Source organism: Punica granatum, chromosome 2 (genome assembly GCF_007655135.1).
Source record: "Punica granatum isolate Tunisia-2019 chromosome 2, ASM765513v2, whole genome shotgun sequence".
NCBI classification, from domain to species: Eukaryota; Viridiplantae; Streptophyta; class Magnoliopsida; order Myrtales; family Lythraceae; genus Punica; species Punica granatum.
Genome location: NC_045128.1, coordinates 31,156,417 through 31,179,264, shown reverse-complemented (window position 1 = coordinate 31,179,264; position 22,848 = coordinate 31,156,417). Strand labels below are relative to the sequence as shown.

The 22,848-nt window shown below is 36.6% G+C and overlaps 1 protein-coding gene across 1 annotated transcript; it reads left to right on the top strand.

Moving 5' to 3' along the window:
• Positions 1-1,866: 1,866 nt before the first annotated feature.
• Positions 1,867-10,399, top strand: LOC116196025 (regulator of nonsense transcripts UPF2). Its single transcript, XM_031525532.1, has 18 exons — positions 1,867-2,031; positions 2,668-2,723; positions 2,913-3,000; positions 3,748-3,950; positions 4,066-4,410; positions 4,886-4,990; positions 5,169-5,296; positions 5,671-5,847; positions 6,106-6,187; positions 6,268-6,594; positions 6,688-6,885; positions 6,964-7,065; positions 7,342-7,593; positions 7,699-7,917; positions 8,030-8,200; positions 8,289-8,474; positions 8,709-9,173; positions 9,539-10,399. Exons 2-18 carry the CDS (start codon positions 2,679-2,681, stop codon positions 10,046-10,048), a joined length of 3,603 nt encoding a protein of 1,200 aa, XP_031381392.1. The 5' UTR covers positions 1,867-2,031; positions 2,668-2,678; the 3' UTR covers positions 10,049-10,399.
• The last annotated feature ends 12,449 nt before the right edge of the window (positions 10,400-22,848 follow it).

Here is a 22,848-nt window from a genome sequence, read left to right as displayed (position 1 = left end):
CGCACGAGTCGGAGGTGGAGCTCGGTGCACCTCTGGGCCTTGCTCAGACGTGTGGTCCTTCACCTTGGGAGCTAGAGCTACGCGGCGAGAACTGGAGCTGGGGGGGGGGGGGGGGGGGGTGTGGTGTAGCTGGAGCTGCAGGAGGTGGGATGCGCACAAGATCCGTGTAAGAGCTGGAGCTAGCTAGCTTCCTGTGTAGACTAAGCAAGGCCTGGGGATGTCTGTGGGGGTCGGATCGAGCTGGACAGGGGGGGTGCGGGCTAGTTGGAGCTAGAGGCGCGACTTGGAGGCTTGTAGGCACTGTGCATGTGCTATGGGTCGGAAACAGAGAGCTGACCAGATCGAAGATGGGCTGTCGCACTGGGAGATGCCAAGTCGATCGGAGTACAATGCAAGTCGGGACGGAGGGAGATGCGAGCTGAGGGAGAGAGCTGAGAGATGATGAGATGCGAGCTAAGAGAGAGCTGCAGATAGAGAGAGGGAGCGCGGATAAAGAAGAAACTTAAATGGAGAAGAAAGGTTGTTGCTAGTCAAACGGTCAGTTTTCCGATTGAATATTCCGTCGAAAGTGCTAACGCATTTATTATGTTGGAAAAAATTTTCGACGGAATTCCGACAGCTTTCTAAAGGAAATTTTTCGACGGGGTAAATCTGTCGGAAAATTCCATTAGAAAATTCGACAATTCTAGTAGTGTAAGGGTCTAGCATAATGTCTCTACCAATTACGCAGTAATAAAAAATACCTCGCACAATTTTTTAACAAAATTTGAAGAAGCAAAACTCTTTTTGTTGAGCTTAAAGCCTTAAACCTTATATGCTTTGGACTGACCCTTATTCCATTGGATCACAATAAGGCTCGCAAGGTTAGCTGGTCGTGCTGGCCAAATGCACTTGCGTCGATGTAAAAGATAACCCGCAATTGAGTTATACATGGTGCTGATCCAACATGATAGCATGACATGACACAATATGATTACCATCTCTACATACTATATAGCCAGTTGATAATTAATTTTAATACATGATAAATTGAGCAAGAAAAGTATTATTTTATTCTTTTTTATTATATGCACTATATATTATATAAAGTCAGAAATGAAGATTCCATTTCACTTTTATTTTCCAAAATCACCCATCTTATTTATTAAATTAATTAGGAGCATTAGATAAGGAGCAAAAAAGTAAAAGTAGAAGAAAAAAAATTATAAATCATCTCTTCTCCACTCATCCGAGTTTCTTGCACTTCCACTTTTTACTCCTTCTCCTCACCCTCCTCTTTTTGGCCGGCCCCCATTTCCGCGAACAAATTTTATTTTTTACTCCCGTGCGTAGTGCGGGACGATTCTCTAATTATTATTTAAGAAAAACTTCATTCTATAACCGTCACCATTTTAAATAATATAAATTTTACTATATACATCAACTTATAAAATCTCACCAATTTTCAAGAGTATTATTGAAAAAAAAAATCCACTACCTATATTTTTGTTTCAAAATTCTCCTCCCTTGTCTCCTTCATTATGCAAATTTTTTTTTAAAAATAAATTCTAAAATATTCCAAAAAGTCGAATAGAAAACAACCACAAAGATGTGAGAACAGTCTCGGGATTCATAATATGGTATAAAAAAACGACCTCACTACTACTAATTTGTTTTGGGGGTTGAAAACGAGAATTCTCATACTTTGTAATAATTCTCAAAACTTTTTATGCTAGAAAAAGTGAGTTCGCAGAAATAATTTTCAAGAACAAACACTCCTTTGGTTCCAATTTCCATCATTGTTTTTCATCTTTGGGGGAGGGGGGAAATTTGTAAAAACGTTAAAAGTACGGGTTCTCTTGCAATTTCCGCTCAAACTACGATCCCTTCCCCCCCCCCGGCGGACCCCTCCCAATTCGACAGCCCGTTTGCCTTCCTCAGCTTCTTCACGACTCCATCGAACATAGCAAGTTCAATCCCCGCTTCCTCCTCCTTCTTCTGCTTCTGCAACTTTCGACTGTGTGCAAATTCTTCGTCTCCATCTCCGATCAGGTGAGCCCGTTTCTCTCCTCCATGTTGAGCTCCGTTTTCGTCTCTTTCTCGTTGTTCTCTCGATTCTGCGCTCACACGTCGGCTCGTTGTCTCCGAGGGATCTCCAATTTGAGCATCCGTCTACCTCTCGATTTTTGGGGAGTTCTCTTAGGGTTTCGTTTGACAGCTTATTGTACGACTGTCGACCGCTTTAATCAGTCCTAACATGTGCAAAATGATTGCTTCAGATTCCTTTTGCACTACGGGGGAATTAAGTTGATTTTTCCTGGGAATTTTGTGTTCGATGCAATTGCAGTGAACGCTGCAGGTTCTTGGCCTCCTTTGTCTACTAGAAATTGCTTCGGCAGCATGATATGATATTCAAGTCTTCCGATCGATTATGGATATAAGTAGCGTCTCTGCAAAATTTTCCATGCTGGGAATTTCTTGTCATACGAGCAACAGTGAAATCTAGGACTCTTTCCTCTAATTGTTGATCGTTGATGTTGTAAACCGCAGTAGTTCTGTAGCTTGATATAGCCTGAATTTACTGCTCATGTGGTTCAGCTTGGGTTCGTATTTTATTATCTTGAAGGAATTTTGATTTTCAGTGTATAGATATTATTTCTGATGCTTTAGTAACTTACCTTTAAATAGATAACAGCAAGATGGAACACCAGGATGGCGAACAGCACAGCAAGCAGGATGATGAGGTGGGGATCCTTGTATCCGATATTGATATCTTTTTGTCCTCCTTGTGGGCTTCTGATAGTTAATTGCGATCCTCATATGCATTCTGATTTCTGTTTTAGAGAGGGTGGAGAAAATTACATCGTAATTTGAGGGGTTTACAGTAGTCAGAGTTATCTAATTCATTTGAGTACCCCGTTGATATGGTACAGGAAGCTGCCGCTCGTCTTGAAGAATTTAAGAAGTCAATTGAGGCAAAAATGGCTCTTCGTCAAAGCAATTTGAATCCAGAAAGGCCTGGTGAGTGAAATGCAGATTAAACTTAATGGTGAAATTCTCTATCAAATTTAGTCTTTTAGATGTTACTTAGAAGGATGAGCATTATTAAGTGGCTATGCACCCTGTAGACTGATAGCATTACAAGTATCATTGAATTTTATAGTAGTTCTCCACATGAGGGGTACAATTTAGCAGTTCTCGAAGCTTGGCTCTTCATAGTTGCATCCTATCCCTAGCGTTCCATGTTGAATTGAGGCTTAGGTGTCGCAGTAATCAAGCACTTTGACATTCATGTAGTTACATGTGCATAGAGTGTTGGGCAATGGTTATAGGATCCCATGTTTTAAGATCTAATTATGGATTAGGCAGTTGAGTTCTAGATTATCTCTAGGGTTAAAAATTGATGTTTAAGCATCAAAGCAATCACTGTCATGGCCAACCCCAAGGGGTTTGGCCTAGTGGTTAATGTGCACCCAAGTTTGCACCGAGACCCGGGTTCGAATCCCCTTGGGGCCACCGGAGCACTTTTGGCGTAATTACCCGTTCCGTGTGCCGCCAAGAGTTCACGGAGCCCTAGGGATTAGTCGGGCGAAGTCCGGACACCCTGGGTTAGAAAAAAAAAAAAATCACTGTCATGGCCTTTGAGATAGTGCCTAAAGTACAGCGAGAGATAATGCATATATATATATATATATATATTATTTTCAAGGAACAATTACTGTATGTGGGATTATTGCACATAATTTGATATAATTTGCCTGCTTTCAGACTCGGGTTTCCTCAGATCGCTGGATTCAAGCATTAAGCGAAATACAGCTGTAATTAAGAAACTAAAGCAGATAAATGAAGAGCAGCGAGAAGGATTGATGGATGAGCTGCGAAGTGTAAACCTGAGCAAATTCGTTAGTGAGGCAGTTACAGCAATATGTGATGCCAAACTAAGAAGCTCTGACATACAAGCAGCAGTTCAGGTGATTTTTGTATTTTGAGATAGCATTTGCATTTCTATAGAAACTTATTGGACTTACGGTTATCAAATTATGATTTTTTTTTTCTGCAATTAAACTACCGTTCTTTTCTTTGTAGATATGCTCGCTGCTTCATCGGAGATACAAAGACTTCTCACCAAGTTTGGTTCAAGGACTCCTAAAAATATTTTTTCCTGGAAAATCTGCAGATGATGCAGATGCAGATAGGAACTTGAAGGCCATGAAAAAGCGCAGCACTCTCAAGTTGCTTTTGGAGCTTTACTTTGTCGGGGTTATTGAAGACAGCAGCATTTTTGTCAATATCATTAAGGATCTGACTAGTTTAGAACACTTGAAGGATCGGGATACTACTCAATCTAATTTGGCTCTCCTTGCTAGTTTCGCTCGTCAAGGGAGAGTGTTTTTAGGTCTTCCACTATCTGGGCAAGAAGTTTATGAGGAGGTATGCTTTGGCTTTTGACAGGAAGAGTGTTTGGTGCCGTGATTTTGAAACTCACCCTTTTTTACATTTAAATTATACTTTGTGTTGCGTCAAGCAAGATAAGATGAAACAAATAAATGGGCTCGTGTATGCTAGAAATAAGAAGTTTTGGCACTAGGAAACTGGAGATTGCAGTTGGTCTATAAATTTATGATGTATATGATCATGTTGAAACGATGTCCTGGAGTAGCTTCCCACTACCTTGGTATATTAACATCTCGTAGTCTTAAATATCATGAGGTAAAAGCTGAATGTCTTAATAGACAGAGAATTGTTTGTTCTTTTGTCAGTAGCAACTGATCACAGATTTGCCAGCTTGAGCGGACGTTCATATATGATCAGAAACTTTAAACACTTGTCTTAGCAATCACGTTGCAATTCAATGCTAAGTTTCTAGCATGGTGCTATTCTAATGCGTACTCTGCTTTTGCTGCAGTTTTTTAAGGGACTCAATATTACTGCAGAGCACAAGAAAATTTTCAGAAAAGCATTTCACGCATATTACGAAGCCGCCGTGGAACTACTTCATTCTGAGCATGCTGTAAGAGATATACTACCTTCGTTTTGGTTATTGTCTGTACTTGCATAATAGTTTACGTAATCCATGCCATATGTTACTTAGTTTTATGTGCATATTCTAATTAGAATTTGTCTTGATCTTATTAGTCCGAGATTATTGTCTTAATTCTTTTTCTTTTTGATGTTTTTAATGTTTCTAGTCACTACGCCAAATGGAGCATGAAAATGCAAAAATTCTGAATGCTAGAGGGGAGCTCAGTGATGAAAATGTCACTTCTTATGAACGGCTGCGAAAATCTTACGATCATTTATATCGTAATATATCATCGTAAGTCACTTTCTGTTCAACAGAATTATTCAACTCTCTGTTGTAAACATATTTACAGGAATTGTACTTACTATTTATTGTATTACGACAGTATTATATCGCTGTTAATTGCAAGTTCACATTGTGATAATATCATTTTTTATACATACTGATTGTAATGAAACCCTAATTGAGAAATACTTCGGCTTGGTGAGATTTCATTTCTTTTATTCATGACTATGATTACCATAGCTATGGCCTGAACATGTTGTGTTGAGATGCACATGACTAAGAATAGGCAACATTTGGATTTTATTTCTTGTGTCATGCCTAACTTTTCCTCTGTTATCTGCTTATGACCTTTAATTGTCCCTGATGAATTCTCAAAACGACAGATTAGCAGAAGCACTCGATATGCAGCCTCCAGTAATACCCGAGGATGGTCATACAACAAGGGTTTCCAGTGGAGAGGATGCTTCTTCTCCTGTTGCTGGGAAAGATTCATCAGCAGTGGAAGCATTGTGGGATGACGAAGACACTCGAGCTTTCTACGAGAACTTACCTGATCTCAGGTGTGTCTTTGGTGTGAAAGATAACTGCAGTAGAAGCATTATCTTTTTTAGAGGCTTGTTCATCTTTAGTTTTCAGCCGATGCACATATGGGAAATTGTTAATTCATACTTCCATGTTTCTTATGAATTAAAAGATTATTCACCATTTACTTAATCATAGAGGTATGAAATTGTTATCAAGGTTAATATCTTGTTGGTACTTTTTAGTGAGAAATCTTAAGTGAAATGCTGATTTGCTTTTGTTTTCATTGTTTGTAGAGCTTTTGTTCCAGCAGTGCTGTTGGGGGAAGCAGAGCCCAAGGTCAATGAGCCATCGTCAAAGACTCAAGAGCAGCCAAATGTACGCATTTGTGTGATGTTCTTATCTATGAAGTTCTGTAAGAGTTTCTATGTGTTGCTGATGACATTTACTTTACAAAGGAACTGGCTTCTGAATCAGAGCAAGGTCAAACAAGTGGCCAAGATACTTCAGAGGTTTCTGGAGATGTTGGAGCTTCACATGAGAGTAAAAGCTCTGAGAAGGGAAAAGACAAAGAAGACAAGGATAAAGAAAAGCCCAAGGATAAAGAAGAGAAGGATAAGGAGAAGACAAAGGATTTGGACAAAGAGAAAGGGAAAGAAAAAGATACTGAAAGAAAGGGGGAACATGAGAAGGAGAAGGTTAAAGGCTCCGAAGGGACAACTCTGGATGCCCTGCTGCAGAGGCTACCAGGCTGTGTGAGCAGGGATCTTATTGATCAGCTAACTGTAAGCAAAAATTCTTCAAAATTTAAGCTTTTGTTTTACTGTAGTTTTTGTGCATCTATGCTGAAACATGCTATAATGTTCTGCATTGTTCAGGTGGATTTCTGTTATATAAATTCAAAATCTAACAGAAAGAGGCTTGTGAGGGCATTATTCAATGTTCCAAGGACGTCGCTGGAACTGCTTCCCTACTACTCACGAATGGTTGCCACACTATCGACTTGCATGAAGGATGTGTCTACTATGCTTCTACAGATGTTGGAAGAGGAGTTCAATTTCCTTATAAATAAGAAGGCATGTTAACATAATTATGTACTATATATTAGTATTTGTTTTGCCAATATAAATGACAAAAAATGTATCTTATTGCAGGACCAAATGAACATTGAAACCAAGATCAGAAACATCAGATTCATTGGAGAACTCTGCAAGTTTAGGATAGCTCCTGCAGGCCTTGTTTTTAGTTGTCTAAAGGTGAGTAGCTGGTGGTACTCTATTTTTTTTTTTTTACACGGAAGATTCATCAGGGGTTATGCTTGCAAGGGGGTTCAAACCCTCGACCTTGTGTATCCACTTAGACCCTAGGGGGTTGGTGGTATATTAATGTTGCTCCTGCTGGCTTTATATCTCTACCTGATCCGGGTTAATTATCTTGCTATATGGGACATTCAATTAGTTTGGAAACTAAATTTGGAACCATGCATATTGCTAGATGTGTCTGCTCACTGATTCTTGATCTCTTGTTATCAGGCGTGTCTAGATGATTTCACTCATCACAACATTGACGTTGCATGCAATCTTTTGGAGACTTGTGGTCGGTTTCTATATCGATCTCCTGAAACCACTGTTCGCATGGCTAATATGTTGGAGATACTGATGCGCCTGAAAAATGTTAAAAATTTGGATCCTCGCCATAGCACTCTTGTAGAAAATGCTTACTATCTATGCAAACCACCTGAAAGACCTGCTCGGGTCTCAAAGGTCCGCCCACCTTTGTATCAGGTATCAGCTGCATTTGCAATAATGATTTATGTTGCTCCATAAGTCCATTATGGTGAATATAAGCAATTTCATCAGAGTTATCTGATGTTGTTATTTCCTTTGCAGTATATTAGGAAATTGCTCTTCTCAGACCTTGACAAATCTACAATCGAGCATGTACTACGTCAACTTCGGAAATTGCCCTGGCGTGAATGTGAAGCATATCTTTTGAAATGTTTTATGAAGGTCCACCGAGGAAAATATGGTCAGATTCACTTGATTGCTTCTCTAACTGCCGGTTTAAGCCGCTATCATGATGAATTTGCTGTTGCGGTTGTTGATGAGGTTGGTGCTTTTCTCTGCATATTTCTGCTTGTTGCTTGGCATTGTCATAGGTTTTACGTGCAGATTTATGCCTTAAAACTTCTTAAGATTATCTTTGCTCCTCCACTCCCAGGTCTTGGAGGAAATACGCTTAGGCCTTGAAGTGAACGACTATGGGATGCAACAGAAGCGAGTTGCTCATATGCGCTTCTTAGGAGAACTGTATAATTATGAACACGTGGATTCATCTGTCATATTTGATACTTTGTACTTGATTCTCGTTTTCGGCCATGACACAGCCGAGGTATGGTGTTTAACCATAGATTCTTTCTTTTATTCTGCCGTTCAGAAGATGATATCTTTTACTTAGAAATATTACTTTTCATTGTCAGCAAGATGCCCTGGATCCTCCAGAAGACTGCTTCCGCATTAGGTTGGTTATCACGCTTCTTCAGACTTGTGGCCATTACTTCGACCGTGGCTCATCTAAAAGGAAACTCGATCGGTTTTTAATACATTTCCAGCGGTATATTCTTGGCAAAGGTGCTTTGCCGTTGGATGTCGAATTTGACTTGCAGGTCAGTCTTTTGCTCCTCCCCCCAACCAAACCCCCCTTAAAAGAAGTTTTGAATGTAGTTATTGCTTCATCTTTCTTAGGCATGACTTGGCATGGATATACTTGTATAAATCCTCCACAGGAACATAGAGGGGCATGAGTCATCATGAATATTTCATCTTTTTTTGGGTTGATCAATACAAATTTTTATTTTTATTTAATGAAGTCCTTGACATTTTCCAAACGGATCCAACAGGACTTGTTTGCTGAGCTGAGACCCAATATGACTAGATATGCCTCCATTGAAGAAGTCAATGCGGCACTTATTGAACTTGAGGAACATGAGCGCACTGCTTCTGCTGAGAAGGCCAGCAGCGCTTCTCACTCGGATGCTGAAAAGCGTTCTTCCATCAGAACTGCTTCCAACACTAGTGCCTCAACAAACGGGCGAAGCAATGAGAATGGAGCTGAGGAAAATGGAGAGTTGCATGAGGAGGTCATGGAAAGTGATAGTGATTTAGCTAGTGGCTCTACTGATGAGGAGGATCTAGATGATGAGAATCATGATGATAGTGAGGAGGATGATGATGAGGATGATGATAGAGGTGGAGGTGGACCTGCTTCAGCTGAGGAGGATGAAGTCCATGTAAGGCAGAAGGTGCCTGAGGTAGATCCTGTGGAAGAGGCCAATTTTGAGGAGGAACTCAGGGCTGTGATGCAGGCAAGCCTCATCTTTCTTATTTATCAACTGCATAGTCTGCTAGACTTCCTTCAAGCAGTATGAGGCTGAGCTGGCATCTTTGATGCCATTCTTTCACCCGCCGGACTGGGTGTTGGGCCATTGGCCACCTTGAGGCTGGCCAGTCCTCGTTGATTTACCATGCTCATGGTTGAGGTGGACAGTCAGGCAACAGCATTATGTGGAAGCATGCAAAAATCAGCAATGTTATGTGTGATATTATTACTGGTCATATATATCGACACCCCATAATTTTATAGCCAGTTTGGTAATTGTCCAAAAACTGCCAGGATACATTTGCAATGGGCTTGATTTTATTTGCTCTGGTCTGTTGTTTATGGGTGTAGGAGAGCATGGAGCAGCGGAGGCAAGAGCTTCGGGGCCGGCCGAGTCTGAACATGATGATTCCCATGAACGTGTTCGAGGGTTCTGCCAAGGACCATGGAAGAGGAGCTATGGGAGGTGAGAGTGGTGACGAAGGACAGGACGAGGAAGGTGGAGTGAGCAAGGAAGTGCCTGTTAAGGTCCTCGTCAAGAGAGGGAACAAGCAGCAGACCAAGCAGATGTTCATCCCATGGGACTGCTCACTCGTGCAGAGCACAAAGCAGAAGGAAGCTGCCGAACTTGAGGAGAAGCAGGACATAAAGAGGCTTGTGTTGGAGTACAATGACAGGGAGGAGGAGGAGCTTAACGGGCTAGGGTCCCAGACGATGAACTGGGGCCAGCAGGGTGGGTCGGGAAGGGTCTCAGGCCGGGGGAGCAACTGGGACGGTGCTGGACCCAGGAGTGGAGGGACCCGGTACCGGCATCAGAACTACTTCGGGGGCGGTGGAGGGTACTATGGCCGTAGGAGATGAGTGGTGTTACATGATTTGAAATTTCGTAGAACTCACAGAAGGAGCTCAAGAGGGCTCTATCCGTCAGATAATATACTCGTCGGGGGTCGTGGAGATTTGGGGCTTTGAAGGGGGAAAGATGAAACAGACTGGTCCGGAAGAAAGATATCGCTCTGTAAGTAGAGGTTTTTGCTGGTACCGAACAAGCAGTACCGATGTAAACTAGTATGCCGATTGACAAGTGATTACTGATTGCCAACAAGATGCGAGAGAATTTATGTAGAAAACTGAAGCCATCAAAATGAAACAGAGATGTTAACTGATTTGGTCTTTTTTGGTAGTATAACTGATTGTTGGGATGACCTTTTGATCCGTTCATGATTTGTTATAATGATGTTCCGGCGGCTGCATGAATTGCCCAGTACGTGGGTCTGGGCTCAGTCGATTGTTTATGGGCTTGGGCCTCAAACGGCCAGATATTCTAAATCCTGTCTAATTATAGAGGACAAATATTATACTACGTGTATATATAGGCAAATATATTGATCTGTTTGGTATGCAGAAATATTTTCGAGTTTTTGTTTGTGAACAAACTGAAAAATATGGTAATATGCTTGCGAATTATTAATTCATTTTCAACCGAAAAAACCGAAATTTGAATAATTTTCTGCAATCAAATTGATCCTTTATTTAATAGGGAGCACTTCAATTAAAGAGGTTGGGATGAGGTTGAGCATATAATAATGAAAAATTAAATAAACTGCAAAGTATCTCTACTTTAAAAATTATCCCAAATAATAATGTTATTCAATAACACATTTAACAAACTAGCAAACAAGAAATCCAAAATCTGGGCAAGCCTGCTGGCTCAGGGTATTGCCTTTCTGCCATATTCTTGTACCCACCAAGAGCTATAAGATATTATTGTTAGTCTTAAGCCCTAACAAAACTTACGTACCTACCACCATGTGAGGTTCGATAAAAAAGGCAATCTAATATTTCTTTCCTTTTTATTTTCCCCAAATTGCATTTTTATTATTCTATCGAATTCCTTTTATAGACTTTAAAAAAGTGGGGCTTGCTGGGCAAAATGACAGAACAGGTAAGATATAAGAGGGGCAAATTGGCCCAAAAATGGAATAGTTTGCCCCAATTAAGGACCGCCAATATGCTTCCTCTTCGTTTCCATATTAAGTAGGGTAAGTACAGAATGTTGCGTCTCATCTCTGCCCTTAAACAGTGCATATCTCCAACTTTTATTTAGCCCAATTGTCATCTGCTTCTAGACAAATTAAAATAAAAAAGGAAAAAAAAAGAATTCTATAAAGGGTTCTTCTAAAAATTAAGGAAAAGGAAATTCTAGGGGGAAAAAAAAGATACTTTGACTATTGGTATTATATGTGTATATATCCTGCATAGTAGCCTTTTTCAATAGGTGCTATTGTGAGTCTATTTAAGGGATATGGACCACAGGGTGCTTTCTTTTGCTCGTTTTCCGGTATTCGTTATCTCTAATTAGGTATGCGCAGCAACAAGTATCAAGTAGGTTGACATAAATTGAAAATATGGTATGCGGGATAATTCAGTCAAATAAGATGTCCTCTGAATGAATTCAACTTTTCGATTATAAAAAAGACTCGTGAATCTAATACAGTGAATGAATAAATTCAACTTTAGTATTGAATAATAGTTTTATTGTGTGAATGGTGAAATTATGAGTTGAGAGATTTTGAACTGTCATTTATATGAAGTAGCCTAAAAAGATTCCCACTTAAATTACATATATAGTTATGAGTAGACTGCTCCCGATACCATAATAACCCTTCATGACGTGACTTGGTAGGCACCATGGCAATTTTATCGCATTTTATTTTTGCATCATTGTTTAATGTGGGCTCACAGTTCGAAAGATTAAATATGCATACCAAACGCGATCCATTGCAGATGCAAGGTCATTTCATTACCAGCTAGTGCTAGTCTATATATTATAAAAAATATAAAAAAATTTGAGAAATTCTTAGGGGCACTCTTAAGCATTCATAATGTGTCTCATTTATTATTCTTAGGGGTTTAGTCAAGTAGTTAATGATGAGTTCAAGTATTCACTCGATCCGGATTCAAAATTCATTTGAGCCACCGGAGCGCTTTTATCATGATTACCCGCTCTGTGCGTCGTCGGTTGTTTACGGAAGCCTGAATATTAGTCGGGCGAAACTTGAATACCTCAGATTAGCCAAAAAAAAAAAGTACCTTATATATAGCTATTGATCTAATTTTAACTGGTCCCTTAGCCAACTCATTTTCGACCCGTCAAGGCCATTGGATCAGTATGTCATTAACTCTTTGGGATGGATTGAGGGGAAGCCGGGGATGACAGTCGTTCCCTATAATTTTCACATCTTAAATTTTTTTTTACATATAGTCCTTCAAATTTAATGAAATTTCTCATATTCGCCTCTCTTAATTTAAAAAAATTATCATGTAATTCGCCCCCTCAAGAATCTCGCCACCCCCTAAACCCAAATCTTGGGTCCGTCCCTGCTAACTCTAGTTGTTCATCTAATGGCTTGAAGGAAATGGACGCTTGAAGAACTGAATATATAATTTTTTCGGAATAAAGGTAACAGAAATACTAATAATTTTCCTATTGGGACAGGCATGACATGATGACCTTTTGTTTCCTTAGTTCATGATTGATGGCCAACCAAATTGGACGTGTCATCACTGAAGTCGACACATTTTCCTTTTCGAAAGGGAAAAAAAAAAAAACAAAGAAATAAAGATAAGAAGAAAAATGGTGGAGATGGAAATTGGAATTTGTCGGGAAGAGGGGAATATGGTTCTCCGAACAAACCCATAAAACTTCACAGTGACCCAAAAGCAAATCTTATGGAAATAAAACAATAAAATAATAGGTATTGGAGGAAGCACATTATGCTTGTTATCTCAACATATATATTTCTTTCTAATGTTACTATATCATCTTATAAAAAATTATTTTAACATAGGAACTTGAGGACAATCCTACTGAAAAGACACGGAAAAATATCCTACCAAAAAAAAATTTGATGATAATAATATGAATTGTAATTTATATAATATTATGAAGATCATTAGACACACTTTCTAATAAGATTTAACATTATTATTATAATTAATTGCATCAATAGTCCAAAAAGTTTCATAAATATTATAGCTTGGTCTAAATTTTTTTTGGTAACTTGTTGGTACAATAAGTTTCAAAACCGTTTTGATATAATGCATTCCGTCATCTGTGTTTGACATCGTTTTTATTCCAAACTTTTTAAAATTACAAAACGACCCAAAGTTTTAAAATATTTTTAAATTACCCCACCTTCTCTCTCTCTTCCTTCTCAACTTTCTTTCTCTTATGCAAATTCTCTCTCTCTCTTTCCCCTCTCACCTGATCTTCCTCTTCCTCCTCCTCGGTCGAATTGCCGCTGACTCCGACTCCGATCTTGAGGTTCAGTAGGAGCTCGGTGAATCCGAGCTTGAGGTACATGGAGAACTTGAGGTTCCTCTCCTCCAATTCATCATCATCGGCGCAGGTCATGAGATTCAGCAGGAGCTCGGCAAATCCGTCGATCTTCGTGAGGAAAATGCAATTATCGTCCGATTCCACAACGAACCTTGCGAGCTTCGAGAGGGAGGAGGGCTTGAGGTCGGAGGAGGTGGAGATCAGGGACTTGGCGAGGGCAAGGGTGTCATCGGAGGAGAGAGGGGAGGAGGTAGGGGGAGGCGAGGGAAGAGGTGAGGCGGGAGGAGTCGGACAAGATGCGAATGAGGCGCTGGAGGGTGAGGTTGGGGACGAGGTCGGTGGAGGAAAGGACCTGCATGGTGGCGGGGCAGGTGTTGTTACTGGTGTTGAGCCAGTGCTGGATGCTAGAGCGGTCGTAGATGATGCCGGTGGAGGTCATGACGTCGAGGGAGATGGGGCAACGGAAGAAGCCGGGCACAATGATGTAGAGGTTGTCCCTCCCCATTCCCTTCCTTTGTGGATGGATTGCCCTCAGTAGAGAGAGAAAGTGTAGAGAGAGAGAGTACGGAGGGAGAAAGAGGAAGAGGAGTCGGAATCGGAGTTGGCGTTGGCGGCGGTGCAACCGAGGAGGAGGAAGAGGAAGATTAGGAGCTCATCCAATGGCACTGAGATCGAAGTCTGAGTCGGCGGTGGTGCGACCGAGGAGGAGGAAGAGGAAGATCAAGTGAGAGAGGGAGAGAGAGAGAGAACTCGTAGAAGAGAGAGAAAGTCGAGAAGGTGTGATACATTTTAAAAAGAATTAAAATTTTGGATCGTTTTGTAATTTTAAAAAGTTTGAAGTAGAAACGACATCAAACACAGATAACGGAATGTGTTACATCGAAACGGTTTTGAAACTTAATCTACCAACAAGTTACTAAAAAAATTTTTTGGACAAACCTATAATATTTATAAAATTTTTTGGACCACCAATACAATTAATTCATATTATTATTATATTAATTTACAGCTCAGGCTTATGTGCCATAAATGGCACATGTGGGCTCAACATTCCCAATTTGGGATGGAATATGTGGCTTCCCCTGTGGGAAGAAAAAGGCTTCACTAGCCTACTTTTGGAAGCTTTTAATTATCATGGAATCTGTCACACACAACACAGATGTTGTTTGATCATACAAATGTTTTTTTTTTCTTTATGAATGTTAATTGGGTTGTGTCTCTTCTTCTTTCTAACCAAATGATAATGTTTTTTTTTTGTTTCTAATAAGAGAATGATAAAATTTTCATGTGAACATACAAGAACTTGATTTACTTGATGGGGTAATAGTTTTGTTGTGTCCTTAGCGGACGAGCAACTTCTTGTGTTTTTGTCTTTCTTATTCTTCATTTTCACGTGAAATCACAAAGAATGAAAGTGTAAAAAGTTCATTTTCATTATCTGAAAAGAACTGAAATGCAGATCAAGCAAAAGATTTTAGATGATTTTCGTCTTCTAATTTCTAAATTACTAAAACACGGTAACGTCTACGTAGGGGTGTATCAGCCTCATCTCATTTATTTTAAGATAATCCATGTGATCCGCATGATTTAATTTTTTAAGCTTTGCTTGACATGATATTCTTGTTATCTAGCTTCTTTTGTTACGTCCTTCAGCAAAAGAGAGAGCAAAATGGGATAAAATAATATAATTATTATTTATATCTGTGAAGCAAAGTACCTGAATAATTTGTTGCTTGATAGTGCCAAATAAGAAATCTACCACCTTCTATGACTTTCATTCATTTTCAAAATAATATATATATATATATATATATACACACACACAATTAAACAAATTAATGGTGGGGTCTCGGAAATCTTCAATATTATTTGAAATTTATGTGATACATATGCTACAATATAATTATAATAGATTTTATATATATCAGCAAGTCTTCAAACATATAATTCCTTTTTGGGTGGAAACTCCAAATTTACAAATCTGCAATATACGTATATGTGTTTCCTAGTTGATCTTCTAGAGTTAGAGACATCAGGGCCAAAGCTTTAATGATTCCCGATTATGTAAAAATGTGATACCATCTAAATATCATTTGATTATAGATTTCCTATCTTGGATCATGAAAAACGAATAAGCAAGATGAATTACAAGAAAATAAAAAGCATGATGTGAGCGTGACTATCTATGCACATATATGAATGAAGAACAAGAGTTTTTTTTTTTTCCACAGAAACTCTGCTCTTTATTCTTTTCATCCAACTTCAGATGCACCACTTACATCTGTACACAGCATATTGTACAAGAGAAATGAGAGGGTTCTTCAACCCAATCCAAAAGACACATTTATCTCCTCAATTGGGCAGCCACCTAATCGGCGCAATTGTTGCCTTTTCTACTCGCAAAAACTTACTCTCACATTCCACTGCTTGCTCTTCATTTCCTTCTCTGTCTTCCACTAGAGACCTGATCTGCCAAGGGACATGTGAACTACCCCCTTTCTAAGCAATTTTGCTCAAACACCGCTCTTAAATATAGGCTCAAAATAAAAAAAAAATATTTCTGATATTCTTTTAAATTCTATTTCGACTGAAAAATATCTATATATTTTTACAGCTTTTTCTTTGGAAGTCTTCAATGAGCACCCGTATGAATAAATAGGTATTGGATGGATCACTATTAACTCTCTAAGGTGAGAAAGATACATAACACAGTGACGTGTGCTTTTACCTGTTAATCAAAAAGTTATAAGTTCAATTTTTATTATGAAACTATTCGTGTCATTGTAATCAGTTATTGAAATTTACATTTCATTGTACTATCCATTGATCTCCTTTTGTAAAAAATTAAAATAAAAAAATACTGAGGGCATGATCTCACGCCTCAAGCCAGTAAAATTATATAGGGAGTGATATCGGGAGGGAAGGATACAATTGTAAATAAGATGAAAAAGGTGGCTAATATGAGAAGAAGAATAGAGAAAGAAGTACCATGAAAGGAGAGGAAGTGACCACGTCAACTATGGATCCCAAAAACCTCGTACCCCTACCGACAAGTACACCCCAATCACACTGATTTTTATATGAAAATAATATCTTCATATAAAATTATATTCCTCTCGCACCCAGCAAGAATTATTAAATCTACCCAATACATTTATACAATATTTTAGTATCCCACTTGTTTGTGCTCAATCAAGGCCAAAAACAAACCCCATCCCCTTCTCTCTCTTTCGTATACCTCACCCAATTACTTGTCGAATGTATAAATATAAATATAAATATTTATATATATATCTCACACATTTTCACATTATTGATCTAAATAATTTGTATATTATATCTCTCATTCATAAACTATGAATCAACTTGGCTATATTATCTTAGTATTACGGGAGGGCGATAAGCTTAAAAACAAGGGAGATAACATAAGATGAAGATGGCACTAAATATTTTTTTCTCCGCCTAATTTTAAATCTCGGTGCCACTCTCTTTCTTTTTCTATTTATTATTATTGCTTTTTCTTGTCATTCAACTTGTGATTGTTTATGGATCATTCCTCTTCATTCAGCCTCCCTAGCACAAAAGAAAAGATTGATGCTGACCCTAGTAAACACCCCCTTCCCATATATATATATATATATATATTATGAGAGAGAGAGAGAGAGAGAGAGGTAATTTCCTTTCATTTTGTATTTTGCGTTTGTTCTTGTTCTTCACTCATTAACATGGATCGTGAGTGAGAAAGATTAATTACATGGTACTTTGATTTATTTTTAAAGGTCAAATATATGAAGATAATTGTCCTTTAAGGGGGGAAAAAAAAGAAAAAAATTGCCCCGTTGGCAATTTAATGGTAATAAATATTAAAGGAAAACCCTAGATTTTAATTTTTAATTGTTTGATTCCTTAAGAGAGCAAGAGAAAGGTTTCCCATCTGGGAAACTAATGAAATCAGACCTCTAGATCGATCAATGTGTTTACTTTAGATTTCATATTTCTGTATAGGCAATTATTTCCATTTTTAATTTCTTTCCCATGTTTGGTTCTTCAACGTAACATATCTCTGCAACCACACATTTGTATATGAAAGTTGTTACGATTATTGAGTATGATAATCTTCAACTATTTTCATTTAATTTTAACCAAAAAAAAGAAAAAGAAAAATTATTTTCAATTAGGTCAAATAGTTCCACTATATTTATATTATACATTTATAGAGAAATATATATAAAGTCAAATTAATAGCCCAACCCTATCTAGATCAAAGAAGTCAGCTACTCACACATTCAAAACTACCAAAAATTGATTATTTCTGTGGGCAATTGCTCTACATCATTTACTTTTGTTTCATACAATTACCATCTTGCGCCGTACTTATCACTCTTTTAATGACTACAATTGGTGTGTTTGGTTTTAGAGCTAAATTAAGTTGAGTTTTGATTTTAATTGAGTTTTAATGATTGTGTTGTTGAATTATGAGAAAAAGTGTGAAAAAGTAATGAATAGTTGAGAAAAAGTAATGACTGTGTTGTTGAATTGTGGAAAAAGTAATGAATAGTTGAGAAAATTTAATATTAAAAATTGAATCGAATGGTTAAAAAATTGAAGAAAAAGAAAAAAATAATAATTGTGTTGTTGATTTTTGTTGTGTAATGAGTATAGTTAGAGTTAAAATTTTAAAAATATGATTGTAAAACCAAACGGAGCGTAAGAATTTTATATAATTTTACCTTTTTATTAGAATGAGATGACATAGGGATAGGGTATTTATTATGAGAATTAGGAGTCGCTAACTCCATTTTCAGAATTTTGAAAATAAGCATATTATTATATTGTACAACAACTTATCAAGTTAATCAAGCCTCCTATTTTCACAAAGAAATTGTAAGAGTATCATATCATTGAATGTTTTGAGGCATCCGTTGAAGCTGGCTTCGGCGAAGATTTGATGTGAAACCTAACGTGTCCGACTTAATTACAATATATATTATAATTTCTTGTTGATAATTGCAAGATGATATCGGAATCAAATTGCTTTGGATTCATGTCAAAATTGATTTCCGTTTTTTTCTTTTAATGATTAACTTCATGGTTAATTTTAGAAAAGTATTTTTTATTTTATTACATTAAATATAGAAAAGTGTTTCTTGTTGCCTTCCCATGTTAATCTTTTGCAGATGCTCAGCTCACAGCAGCACTTCTTTCGTAGGTTTCTTATATAATATTCACACATGAAAACATCTGACAAATATTATAAAATGGTAAGAAATTTAAAAAAAAAATAACTGCCTTTTGTTTATATAAGTAATTTTAGTTTTAGTTTTTCAAATATTTTCTTAATTGTCAGCGTAAGGAGTTGTGTCATGCCAACTGTATATATTTTATAATATATATACATATAAACTATACATTAAATATGTAATTTGGAGATATTAATACAATGTTAATTGATAAGTTAATAAAATATTATAATAGTTTGGTGTGACTTAAGCAATGACGTTTTTTGGCACAGGTGAGTGGAGCTCGTGTTGCCTGCACTTAATCGTACGGTCACATCGCTCAACTCATCGACAGGAATGGCGTGAACTCCACGCGCTTGACAGAGCGTGGGAGGTCCTCAGTGCTCTTACCTACGGCCCCACGACCCCACCTCGACCTTATCTCTTCCGCTGGAGGTGCTGTTGCTCACGTGGCGCTCAATTATTGGGCTATCTCGGATTGGTTTAGATTACCAAATATATAATATAATATCAAGAAATTAGTATTCATTTATAGAATTTTTTTTAAAAAAATTAAGTTTGTTACATTACTATTCAGTTTGGTGCATAAAACACAAGACATTTCATAATTTTACCCCTAAGAAAAAAATTTAAAAACTCACATATTCTGTCTATCCATAGATTGAATATTCACAGCTTCATTCTCCGCAGTTACAAGGTAAATGGCATGAATTTTCTAATTTTTCAAGGGACCTCCCTTGACCTTAAATAATGATCTCAGTCTCATCATGCATAATTGCATATTTCTTCTCACCTTTCATGCTATGAAGGTTGTTATTATAACTATTTTTGGTGTATATTCCAGGGCATGCTTGTGAGTAAGATGGAGTAGCAATGCGCATTTCTATCTAGATAAATACTTGTTTGGTTTTATAGTTTAATTTTTTTTCACTCCACTCCACTCCACTCAACTCTACTTTACTTTATTTTCAATTCGATGGAAAATTATACATTTGATCATTTAAGTTTGAATACTTTTCTATTTTCGTCATTTTTCTAATTTTTTTTATCGTTTATATCATATACTTTTGATTACTTTTCTGTTTCAGCCTTTTTTTTCATTTTTCTTGATTCATTTTCATCCAATACCTTTAATTACTTCCATATTTTCATCATTTTATCATTTTTTTATTACAGAATATTTTAATTTTAGTCCTTAACCTTTTAAAGTTAATTTTTTTTATCCTAAATCTTTTATTTTGTTCAATTTTCCTTAATATTAAAATTTTTTCTTCTTATACTTCTACCTCTAGAATTCCCATAAAATGCCCACATGGCATTTTTAAATTTTAAAAAATTATTATTTTAATTTCAAAAATAATAAAATATATATATCAAAATAATAAAACAAAAATCGCGAACCTACTCGAAAGAATGAATAGGGATGAGAGTTTAGGTCGTAGTCAATCTTGATAGAGATAATGCCGGTTTGTGTTAAGAGAATCAGTACTCAAATTTGCGAGTAAAGAAATGAAAAAATATAGAAAATAAAGGCGATTGTGGTTTGATAGCCATGAACCACACTTATGAGCTTGGTAGTAACACACTATGAAAGGACATGGTAAACCTTGATGCAGAGAATGATGTTGCAAGTGTAATCGTGGATGGAGATATAGGCTTAAGGTGACCTCCCCTATGGTGGTAGTGCTACTTCGCCCTCTACCAGCTCTCGCTGCCTCTTCCCCTCTCATTTTACCATCTTCCCTCACAAAATATATTTTGATAGATTTTATTTTATTTTTAGATATCAAATAATAATTTTTTTATAAATTTTAAAATATCGTGTGGGCATTTTTATGGGAATTTGAGGAGTAGAAGTATAAGGAAAAAAAAGTCTAATATTAAGAAAAACTGAACCAAAAAAAGAATTATGATAAACGAATAAATTTCAAAAGTTAAGGATCAAAGTTAAAATCTTCTCTAATAAAAAATCTGATAAAAACATAAAAATAGAAAAGTAAGCAAAGGTATTGGAAGAAAACGAATAAAAAAAAGGAAAATGACTAAAACAAAAAAGTATTCTAAGGTATAATAAATGATAAAAAAATTAGAAAAATGACTAAAATATAAAAGCATTCAAATCTAGAGGACCAAATATATAGTTTTTCCTCAATTTAACAATACAATCATTACTTTTTCCATTTTTCTTCAATTTTTTTTATCTTAACTACTATTTAATTTAATTTTTAATACTAAATTTTCTCAACTATTTATTACTTTTTTCACAATTCAATAACATAATCATTATTTTCTCTAAACTATTTATTACTTTTTTCAACTTTTTTCTCATAATTCAACAATATCATCATTAATTTTTTTATTTTCTTTCTCAATCCCATTATTACAACCTCAATTATATATATATATATATACATAGTTGGAGTGGAGTGGGGTTTTCCAAACTCTATGAAAGCTAGTATCTTATGTAGGAGTTGATTTACTTTTACATGCCATTATAATAACTATGTGAAAAATTATCCGATTGCTTTAAGAAACTATTTGTTATTTCTATGTATGTCATTAGATCAATTGGTTGTGATGTAAATCCCATAATAAAAAGTTAATTCAATGGTAGAAAGAGGTTTGAGAGAGTTCCTGCAAGAAACTCCCATTTATACGTAGGTCGATCTAGATAGTCTTTTAAAAAAAATAATAAAACTTAACTTGTGGGTGAATGCTAGCTATGATTAGCATTAATAATGAAGCCATGCAACTCAAATATTTTTTCGGTTACAACAACGATTCATAGGTCTGATATAATAAAATAGAAATACTAATATCTTGGCCTTGCACCTCGATCTATAAAGCTAGAAAAAGTCCCTATTTGTTGAGTTGCACCTTCCTTTTTCTATATTAAATGATAAGTCAACTGTTAATTTGGCATATTAAAATGGCAACCATACGCCTGAATAACCAAAGCCAGTGGACGACCCAAGAAAAATAAAAAGGAAATCATGGAATGTTAACGGCCAAGGTTTATAAGTCTTAGAACTGCTTTGACAAAAAACTGTCAACCTTTCTGAAACGGGCCAAAAACCCAATATCCATTATTCATTTTGTAACAGATTAATATAACGTTCTTCTATTCAAATAGGCAATTCAATAATTGTGGTACTTGCAATAACCAAAAAATAACACCCTTTGTTTATGTATTATTGGATGACATACATATTACCTATTAATTAATTTACTCTTTAAATAAAATTGCAACCACATGCAAAACAGTATCAATGTCCTAAGGTAAGACAACCACATCTAAGATTTACCAAAAGAAGGATAGGAGAAATACGATAATGGAGAGTCAAAATTATTTGGTGGTGGTTAGAGAGGGACTGTTTACCCGAAAAAGCAAAGGAATCCAAATAAAAGTGATGTCCAAAGTGGAGTAGATTACCTTAAGAAGGAAGGTTCCAAGTTGGGATAGGATAGGAGGAGGAAGATTCTTTGTACTCTGTTTTGTCTGTCCTTTCATGGTGTGTAGTCCAATTAAGGAAATTGGACGGCTCAGATTGTTTAACAGTCTCAATCCCATTTTGGGTTTTTTCTTTTTTCTTTTTCCTATCATTTTGCCATTTTATTCCTATTCCAAAATTATAGTATTCCCATTTTTAGTTGGGCTGACAATTGATTGGGTGTGTTTGGTTTTCAACTATTATTAGTAGGGACAACTGACAAGACACCCTTGTCTCCATTAAGGTTTCTCTCTCTCCTTTTTCCCGGGCTCCTCATTTCCGATCTTCTCCCTCGTCCACTCACTTGGTTGTTGGCTTTTTAGGATTCTCATTACTAATGTGACCTTACATGGAACTTATCATTATTCATCAGAAAAAAATATTATTATCACATAAATATTAATATCACTTCATATAATAAAGAAAAGAATAATAATTTACAAGTATATTAAATTCGACTTTTAAAGACGGAGGGCATCTCTTAGCAGATCCGCGTTGCATTTATTAAGCAGAAATATGTATAATCTGGCTAGTTAAGTTAAGATAATACTATGATGGGTCATCAAACAAGTTTGTAATACTTGGAAGAGC

Excerpts from the sequence above, each read along its gene's own strand:
- LOC116196025 (XM_031525532.1), top strand. The coding sequence starts at position 2,679 with ATGGAACACCAGGATGGCGAACAGCACAGCAAGCAGGATGATGAG. Across the intron at positions 3,001-3,747 it reads TTTGAATCCAGAAAGGCCTG|ACTCGGGTTTCCTCAGATCG; the intron begins GTGAGTGAAATG and ends GCCTGCTTTCAG. Across the intron at positions 5,848-6,105 it reads GAGAACTTACCTGATCTCAG|AGCTTTTGTTCCAGCAGTGC; the intron begins GTGTGTCTTTGG and ends CATTGTTTGTAG.